General features: G+C 52.0%; 3 protein-coding genes across 3 annotated transcripts; 2 read left to right on the forward strand and 1 right to left on the reverse strand.

Moving 5' to 3' along the window:
* Positions 1-1,480: 1,480 nt before the first annotated feature.
* On the reverse strand, positions 1,481-3,555 carry NECHADRAFT_52281 (uncharacterized protein; the record flags this gene model as incomplete). The annotated part of the gene is made up of 7 exons (XM_003042780.1): positions 1,481-1,595; positions 1,648-1,896; positions 1,944-2,074; positions 2,127-2,725; positions 2,981-3,142; positions 3,189-3,334; positions 3,383-3,555. 7 exons carry the CDS (start codon positions 3,553-3,555, stop codon positions 1,481-1,483), a joined length of 1,575 nt encoding a protein of 524 aa, XP_003042826.1.
* Positions 3,556-4,134: 579 nt separating this feature from the next.
* On the forward strand, positions 4,135-6,273 carry NECHADRAFT_86714 (uncharacterized protein; the record flags this gene model as incomplete). The annotated part of the gene is made up of 4 exons (XM_003042695.1): positions 4,135-4,188; positions 4,238-5,091; positions 5,146-5,426; positions 5,468-6,273. The coding sequence occupies 4 exons, from the start codon at positions 4,135-4,137 to the stop codon at positions 6,271-6,273; spliced, it is 1,995 nt and encodes a 664-aa protein (XP_003042741.1).
* A 1,344-nt stretch (positions 6,274-7,617) lies between these two features.
* NECHADRAFT_52103 (uncharacterized protein) lies at positions 7,618-9,519 on the forward strand (the record flags this gene model as incomplete). The annotated part of the gene is made up of 1 exon (XM_003042696.1): positions 7,618-9,519. One exon carries the CDS (start codon positions 7,618-7,620, stop codon positions 9,517-9,519), a length of 1,902 nt encoding a protein of 633 aa, XP_003042742.1.
* Between the last annotated feature and the right edge of the window lie 268 nt (positions 9,520-9,787).

Raw genomic sequence — 9,787 nt, forward strand, 5'->3', positions numbered from 1 at the left:
GTGGTTTGATGCACTCGCCTCTCAGCGTCTGGAGTCGCTTAGAGTCACCAGCGATAGATTAGCTACTAAAACGCCACAAAACTCCTATTCATCTTCAATTCCAAGAATAAAGAAGCCAAAGACAACGCAGGTCGCGCAGGGCAATGTTAGGGCTGAACCGGCTTTGCGTCATCAGCGCTCCGAAACTCCAGATTGGGTAAGGTGCTGACTTGAAGACCCCTTCATTTCCGCCAGCCATTGGCCCAACTTCTGTGGCACAGGGCTGGGGCTGTGCAAACACCGCGGGAGCGCCGTCTTGGCTGTTTCGTGCGAATTCCGTGTCGGCCACGACGGAGTTGATTTGGGTGATGCAGAGATGAGATGCTTACGGAATCTTGAAATGAACATGTTATGTGACCGTAATTCTAAGGCCCATTGGATGTATGCACGTCGGTTGCTAAGTTCCGCCTTTTTTCGGGATTATCGGGGTTTGCGTATGAGTAGTCGGTCGCTTCCGCATGGTCAACGAAGGACACTGCTAATTGGAATCAGCTTTCCACCTTCAGTGACGAAGAAGCCTTTCCCCATCAATTCAGCCATTGACAGTTGTAAACATGTAGCTATCCAGTTCATATAGAGTTAATCCCTTTTCAAATACTCCTTTTCCTCACCTATCAGGGCTGTGAATTGAAGTTTTCCATATCGTCGTGAACTGAGTTGTCCTACCCTGCACCAGCACCACACACTTGCGGTAAGAAAAAAGCGAGACACTAGCACGCCATGGTCATGGAGAGGAGTCAGCTTTATTTTGTCACCTTATCAACGCGTCGTGTCGCGTCGCGTCGAACGAACGAATATCTTGACGTCATGGACTTTAACACAAACTCTCATCAACTGTAGTAAGGTCGTGATTCTTTTTCATTCACAATCAATACTGCGCAAGTCTTCTTCGTCGATAATGTCAATATCAATCCTGCGCGGCATGCTCATCTGCGAGTACATCCTGGGAGGGCTCCCTCGTCTCACCTCTTGGCCACTCACCTCCCTCCACCAGAAGATTCACCACAAATCACAACTTACGGCACCTTATCTTTATCCTGTCTTCCCGTTCTGCCAGAAAAATCAGATCAAATGGCACATGTCTTATATAGGAGCTCTCATGCTCTTGGAGGCCTTGCTCCTCACACTTCCGCAAACCCGACACAGTCTTGCAACACTCTTTATGAACGCCTTTCTCACGGGGGCTGGATGGTGGAGTCAAATGAAAGCTGGACTGCCATATTGGCTTCCTATCACTAATTTCTTCCTGGGAAGCTTCATATTCATGATGGGCATGTAAGAAACAACAACAACAACGTCTTATTATTCTATAATCCAGCTCTTTGCTGGGGATGAGAAAAGGAGAGTGGAGATGCTATTAAAGTAGCCGACCTCAAAGAACAGGTCAGACTGGGAATTAATCGCGCATATCAACTTGAAAGAGTTCCACCGGGCCGCGGACTCAGCATAGAGCCGCTCCCTGCTTCCAGTGCGTGACGTCAAAGTCGGGGTAAGGGAAGGCAGTGATGTTGATCAGCTCGGACAGGGGAGAGACCTTGCCGTGAGCGGGAAAGACGCTGAGAAAATGGTCAGTTATACATGTTGAATAATGCGTTGTACAATACTCACATAGCATCGCGGCTCAGGCCATCAACGAGGATCTGGTTCAGCCACTGTCGCATCAGACCCTGGTTGGAAATCTCGGCATCCAATCCCGCCTCCCAAGCATCGGCCTCAAAGGCGACCATGGTAGAGTTGGCGGTGGGACATCTCTCGGTGATGGTGACATATGACCAATCGGCAGCATGGACGGCCTGCTCCTCCCAGTTGAACCATGCCTGGATCTTGCTGTCACTGTGGACATAGGGGTGAGTTTGGCTATGTCGCATTAGTGGTGGCTCCTTGCTGAGAGGTTGTTCACTTACTTGAATGTAACGAAGGTAGCACCGGGGATGCTGGACCAGTAGTCGACGACCATCTCGGGCACGATGAGCTTGGCGCCAGCAGCGACGTAATTGGCGGTTCCTCCGGCGTGATCACCGTGGTGATGGGTAGGCTGCGTCTCGTCAGTTGGATGCCCCATAATACTCGTTTGTACCATGACTTACCGCGACGTGAGTAATGGGCTTCTTCAGGTTCCCAGCCACCCACTGCATAACGGCCTGGCTCCATTGAGGGGGTGCATCACACACAATGACCTCGTTCTCAAACTCAATGACCAGTTGCTTGACACCCATCTCGTCACCATCGTCAACAATGACCCAGTGAACATAAGGAAGACCCTTCAGCGGAGTCTCAACCTTGAGGTTCTCGATACTAGCATTCTTGAAGGCGGTTCCGAGCATGTTGGTGTTGAACTCGGTAACAACTCCATCCAGAACACCGGGAATCTTCTTCGGTCCAGCCTTGGGGGCAAAGCTCTTCTCCTCGTCGAGGCCGTCAAAGAAGCCCTTGGGAAATTTGGGGTTGAGGGTGACCTCTTCAATGACAAAGTCTTCGAGCACCTGGTTGAGGTTTAGGGTGGTCGAGTTGTAGATGGTCTGCACGAGGTGAGGGAACTGAATGCCCCTGACCTTCTTGTAGTCGGAGAGGTAGAGATCCTTGGTTGACTCGCCGTAGATGGGGTGCTGCTCGACTGTACGGATGATGTAGGGGACCTTGGACTTGGGGTCGAGGATGACGGTGATCTCGCGGCTGGGATCATGGACTGTCGACTGTTAGTATTGCCGATGTTGGAGTACGAGATTTGCCTACCAGCTGGGAACTCGATTCCGTTGATATCAACCGTGATGGCTGAAATTGACTTGGTATCCCTCATCTGCAAGTGGTTAGCGGGCGGCGCATATTCGACTGGAATGTGGTAAAACTTACACGATAGATCAGATGGGGCGAGAACATCTGAGCCTGCACGATAAGGTTGTAGGTAAGAGCAGCTTTGATGGTTAGCCATCATGCAAACGACAAGGCAGAAGAGCCATACAATCAGTGTAACCAGGGGCCAGCTCCTGAGGGAGGTAAATCTGGTTGTTGCCCTTGACATAGCAAGCAAACCCATCCTTGCCCTCATTCACAACCAAGGAGAATTCAAGAGGTTTGAGCTCCTGTGATCCCCAATACCAATGGTCTAGAGCGTTAGCGTATAGTCGAGACCGGGCAAGTGCCGGACTTACTCGAGGGAACAAGACGGCGGTCGATCCGCTGCTCCAGGAACCCCTGGTCCACTCTAAACGAGATATTCTGTGAACCGGACGTTGCGACGTAGGTGTCGGCTCTCGTGAGCTCGTAGCTCTGCATAAGGCTGCGGGAGCGGAAGATTCTAGACTAGTTAGCGTAGGGTCGGTGGTTTCAGGGATGAGTGGCGTACCGTGGAGAGTGGTAGGTCAACCCCTTGATTTCTCCAATCTTATCCTCGCCTCCAAGTGCATCGAGGGCTTCGCTAAGAAGATCTTGAGGAGAGCATGATGGCTTGGGTAAGGCGGTTGCGCTCACTACGGAGGCGAGGCCCAAGAGAGTTGTCAGGAGTTGCCTGACAGCCATTGTTGAAGTTGAGAGACAAAAGAGTGAGTTGAAGGTACAAGATGCTGATCGGTGTCGATTGGAATACTGTGGGGATTCTTCTAGAACTTCTTATATACGAAAAATTCTTGATTCTATTTCTGGGGTTGACGAATTTACGTTGCATCACATCTGGTCTCGGCTCGTCCATCTTACGAGCGGTAGTTGTCTCGTCCCTTTTTTCCGTGCATATATGATGACAAACTATTCATCAGACTACCAACATCCTCTTCTCAAGCATAAAAAACAAGTCCAACTCAGGACTCAGCCTCTTCCTGATGACGTCCATTATCGCGACGACACACTGATCATGTTGCGCGTCCTAAGTGGTCAGCACTAAAGAGATTGATCGACGTATCCACTAGCTTTTTTTAAGGTTACCATACTTAGTAATCTTTGCGGTTTAGTCTGCCGTGGCGTAAATTAGCATCGGTGGGCGGTTCGTTATTAAAGGCCGCGCTCCGTTCTGAAAAAGCGTGTTTGGGACGTCGAGAGCGGCCCTGATTCCTTGGCCGCTACCGCAATTTCTTGTCCCCTCGTATCAAAAGCCAAGTACATACCATGAGCCCTTCAGGAGAGAGCGCGGTGGAGACGCGCCTTAACCGCACCTGCGAGGTACTCCCGTCTCCCTGCAGTGGAAGTCGTCAGCTAATGCATATGCCAGGGGTGTAGGAGGCGGAAGATTAAGTGCATTCCAGACCCCTCCGAGACGGACCTGTTGTCCAAGAGATGCACTCGATGCAGCAAGCTGGATCTCGACTGCGTGTTCCACGCTCCTGCGACAAAGAGGAGACGAAGACGCAATGAGACGCGGATTCGTGAGCTTGAGCAGAAGCTCGAGGAGGTTCAGCGATCTGTCGCGAGAGAGCATAGAACAGAACTTTGGACGCCTTCCACGTCGGAAGCTTCGACGACTCCGGCAAGCGCCAATGAGCAATTGCTGGCTCCCAGTCGAATCCCGGCCACATCCCCAGGACGCCCTGTCTCCCGCGAGGTCCCCGACCAACTTCCTACCAAAGAGGACCCCGTGGCTCGGGGAATTATCGATGAATCACTAGCCGAGGAGCTGTGTGTCCAATTCTGCACTGAGCTCCTACCGCGGTATCCCCTGATTCTGCCCCCGGTTCCCCTCTCTTGGCGTGCCCTGCAACGGCATCGCCCAGCGCTCTTCCGGGCGATGCTGGCGACGGCTTCAAGTAGTTTCAAACCGAGTCTTTGGAAGTCGTTATTTCAAGATGCGGAGAGATATGTCATGGAGCAGGCCATGATCTTTGGTCGGAAGTCGCTCGATCTTATCCAGGCGGCGTTGGTTCTCGCGACTTGGAGCCATCCTCCGGACAGGTTCCAAGACTTGAACTTTGGCCAGTTTGTCAACATTGCGGCGACCATGGTGATTGACTTGCGGTCTTCGAATGATAAGCGACATCAGATCCCGTCTTCTGATAGCGAGGCTGCACAGACAGGCGAGTATTTGGAGGCAGCCAGGACATTTTCTGCTTGTTACCTGCTCTGCTCAAGGTACGGCTTCATCACCACCCATGAATGGTTTGAGGACTGACTGCTCTTTTCTAGTATTGCAATGGCGTTTCGCAGGCCAAATACCCTTCGCTGGGGATCCTGGGTGAGGGACTGTACAAACATCCTGGATCCTCGGTCAATTGCACACATTGGCGACCGTCGCCTGGCGGCATGGATCCGTCTTCAGAGACTCGCCGAAGAGAGCCTCACGATGGTCGGGCTGGATGAGGGCTCATCGATCAACTTTTCAGACGCACACACTCGTATAATTCTCAAGGGAGGTTTCGAGCGAGTCAAGGAATGGAGGCAAAACCTCCCCGACGACATCATGACTGGTAAGACGAGCTGCTCACTCTGTGACTTCCGCTAACGGTAGTAGAAACACTTGAAATACACCACTACATGATCCTTCTCAACTTTTGTGAACCCGGCCTCTACGACAACCACGAACTCCAAGATTTTCGACCCCCCTACGCCATTCACACGTTGCCCTCAACAGACGTCTTTACTCGAGACTCACCGCAGTTTGTCGATGCGCGAATAGAGTGCTTAGACATTGCGCACAACCTCATCAACATGTTCCTTCGTCTTGCGGGTGACGGCTTACGGCAAGTGCCTGTGATTGTGTTTACGAGAATGATGTATGCAGTCGTCGTCATCATCAAGCTAGAGGTGTTTAATAGGCCCTCTTCTGAGGTGGGATACATGTCGAAGGGGGATCACATGTCTGCGATAGACATGCTTCGTCGCATACTCGCGTGTCTTGCAACAGCAGCCGATGGATCTCGGTTCCGTGTCCCCGCTACTTTTCATGCTGTGCTTCAGAGGTTGTTGAGTCGATGTGGAGAGAGTTTCTCGCGACTACACATGGGACAGGATGAAATCATTAAACCTTTGATGAATCTCCAAGTTGATGAGTCAAGACATGAGAGGTCCATCACTCCTCCCGCCATTTCGGGGGAACCACTGGCACCAGATCATCAAGCATTCGCTGTTGACCCTGCGCTTCAGCACATTGAGATTCCTTCATTTCAGGATCCGTCAATCCCGTTCAATGATCTATTTCAGAGTGCCCCGGATGATGCCGCGGCCATGATGTTCTGGAATAGCTTCCTTGGGGATGGGTATTTCCCGATGAACCCCGAGCAGGGCGGATGTGATAATGGCATGATACACTACTAGCATACATATCAAGGAGAAACGAATAGTCTATAATATTGATACCTAAATTGTAATAAGAGTTAAGCAGATGGGATGCTAGGTAGACAGACGCCTCTCACATCGGGGTCTATGTTTAGCCCATTGGGCTTGTGACATTCAAGGGGCCTGGCCTTTTCTCTAAACTCTCGCCTCTTACCACAAGTAAATACCTTTAGGTCTCACTTCACCGTATCCTGCCAACTCATTCGGCCTGTAGGGCTGTGTCCCCTTGTCAACTCCACTCCAATGAGGAGTGGCGTGATCCCTGAGAGCGGGCCTAGCAGGCCACCCCGCATTGATGAGCCAGCCAGCACGATAACGGGTCTTCAGCAAGATGCCCAGTGATGATTCCTAGATCCAGAAAGGAAAGGAGGCAGATTTGGCCACGTCCAAAATCGAGTGTGTCTGCCCTGCCTCAAGTTGGTTGGGCTGATCTTTCTGCCTTGGCTCTCTTGGAGGTTTATGCCAACTCCAAAGTCAGCATCGGCCTCCCTCGTTATTTTCAACCCCCATGGAGATAAACCGGGCTCGTTTTGTTCCGGCCCGGACTCCGGCATTTTGCCGCTCGTACCCAGCCTATCTCTAGATGTCCCTCAGCCCTCTTGCTGACAGGGTGAGGTGAAATTAGGCTCCGATCAGGAATTGTTTCAACCACATCTTACGAGTACCTCTAGGCGTAGGATTTGCAGACTAGAGCAACCGAATCATATTTTTTACCGGCCAGAGACGAAAAACACTATCACACATCATCACAAACACCTCTTAACCATCATGGGCGAGCCAAGATACGGCCGCATCCACCTCCGCCCCACGCCTTCAGGGCCCGAGTTCCTCCCAGTTCCACCCCCATACCCTCCTGGAAGAGGTGAATACTATTCCGATGATGATAGATATACTACGAAAGGAGAGAGACCTCCTAGGCACATATCTATAACTCCCCAGACCCCTTCACCCCCACCAGTACGCCGTCAGCGAGCTGCTTCTGGAGACCCTCCCCAACATGCGTACATCGAAACTATCAGAGAAAGCCGTGGCAGGGGGGAATCTGGAATCAGTATGGACCCTCGAGTTCCTTCTCCTCCTCGACCTAATCGGCGTCGGGAGAACCGGCCCAAAGAGGAGCGCAGACTGTCCGCCCCGGTGATTCCATTATATCATCCTATGGTGCCGCCTCCCCAGTCGCCACCACCACAGGGTCGGAAGAGATCTTCAACAGCCCGCAAGTCTCGTCCGATCACGCCAGAAGTGTCAAACCCGAGCAGCGACCAAGAGCTGCTTTCTCCTCCCACCAACGTTCGGAATGTATCCCCTCTCGGCAATGCTTCTATGCAGCTGCAACGTTCAAAAAGCGAGAGAACTCCCAATCCCTCTAGGCCGGGTCTGACTCCGGCCTACAGCGACTGGGCGAGACTGTCTTGGTCTAACATATCTGGGTCGTCATTCCTTGGCGACAAGGTCTATCAGTATCGACCGCTTGAGGAGCAGTCCATCAGATTGATCAGGATCTCACCGGAAAGAAAGACAATGATCAAGTGTGAGATCATGCACGTGTCTCTTGAGGACCCTCCCCGATATATCGCCGTGTCGTACGCGTGGGGAGACCCAGGGGATACGCGTAGGATTGAGATCGAAGGGTGTGCTATCTCCGTCTCTGCCAGTCTCCATGGTGCCTTTCAAGCACTCCGCCAAAGGGTAGAGTCAGTACTGGTGTGGGTGGATGCTCTCTCTATTGACCAGCAGAATCGAGATGAGAGAGCTCAACAGGTCCAGCTCATGCCCGACATCTACTCAAATGCTGAATCTGTGGCCATTTGGCTGGGCCCTGAAGAAGATGATAGCTCGAGTGCCGTGGATTTTCTTGGCCAGGTAGCTGCGAAGGCCAAATACCCAGACAAGGTGTCGCGGCTTTTGACAGCTGGAGCCAGAAACGGCGACCTCGCGGCCGTGGTATCTCTATTCGAGAGAGACTACTGGAGACGACTATGGGTTGTCCAAGAGGTCTTCAATGCACGCGAAATCTACGTCTACTGTGGACCTACCAAACTCTCCTGGGACTCGTATCAACTAGCTTCGGATGCCTTCAGCGAACACCGGGGCGATATGGCCTTTCGAAATGATCAGATCGAAGGCAGGCGCGCCGTTATCTCGCCGGATCAGTTTAGCTACGCTCAGGTCCTGATATACCAAGGCCCGGCTAGCCTTCCTGACCTCCGAGCTTACATGGGGGATGGAGAAGGAGCTTTGCTTGAGATTCTGCGAGCGTGTCGAAGAAAGCTTGCTTCAGATCCAAGAGATAAGCTCTTTGGACTTCTTGGTGTTTTGCCCGATGAGATACGCAATGAGTTCCGTGCCGACTACAACCTTCCGGTCAAGGATGTCTATACTGAGGTTGTCGACTACCTCCTCAAGACCACACAATGCCTGGACGTCATCTGCGAGGCCATACACTTCCCAGTCCATACGAGCTCGGCAAACTTGCCTTCATTCGTCCCGGACTGGTCACATATTCCGCAAACGACATCTTTGGCCTGCAAGTTTGGTTTCTCTGCAGCAGGTTCCACGAAGGCTCGATGCGCATTCCTCGATGAGCGGCTGAACAAGCTGGAAATCTCGGCCATTCCACTTGACACGATAAAGAACAAAGGCATCGCAGTCGGTACCCTCTGCAACTTGGGAGACTACCTCATGGCCTTTTTGCACTGGAGGGCACTTCTTCTTGACAGCTTCAGGCAAGAGGACGAGGAATCTAGGCAGAGGGCGGAGGAGGATCTGGCTACAACCTTGTCACTCGGACAAATCCCATCGCCATACAACTGGCCGAGCGAGTGGCGAACGGCTTGCTACAGCATTTTTGCCAACCTGATCCACGAGAGGCTGCCATATATACCCCTGGATCGGACCCTGTTCGACTATCTCAACGTGGCGATTGCGGTGCGGCCCGAAGCGAGGAGAGAATATCTACAGAGACACTTTGGTGATAGAATGATGGGGCGGTGCTTCTGTATCACACAAGAGAAGCGGATAGGAATGGGAACAGGGTTCATGCTTCCCGGAGACCAAGTTGTCGTGCCATTGGGTTGCTCGACACCTATCCTGTTGAGACCTGAAGGGACTCGCGGCGAGTACCGCTTTGTGGGAGATGTGTATATTAGCGGGTACATGAATGGGAGGGCCGCTGAGCAGTGGAAAGCAGGGAAGAGGAGTTTGAAGAAGTACGTACTTCATTGAGCATGCCGAGGCCCGAGGGTAGATAGACATGGGAGATGAGAGCGAGGTTTGATGCACATTTGGTGGGCGACGCCGATAAAATGATACGTTATATAGCGAGACATACCAATAGACTTGACATTCGGTCGGTTTGAAAAGTAGAAGGCTAGCTTTGAAAACGGAACTTGACGCGGACCCCTGCCTAACGGTCCCCCAATGAGGAAAACAAGGCTGCGCTCATCCATACCCATGTGCCTTGGCTTGGCCTTCTCTCCAATCACAGAACAAA

The sequence above is a fragment of the Fusarium vanettenii genome (genome assembly GCF_000151355.1).
Source record: "Fusarium vanettenii 77-13-4 chromosome 11 genomic scaffold NECHAsca_32_chr11_3_0, whole genome shotgun sequence".
Lineage (NCBI taxonomy): Eukaryota > Fungi > Ascomycota > Sordariomycetes > Hypocreales > Nectriaceae > Fusarium > Fusarium vanettenii.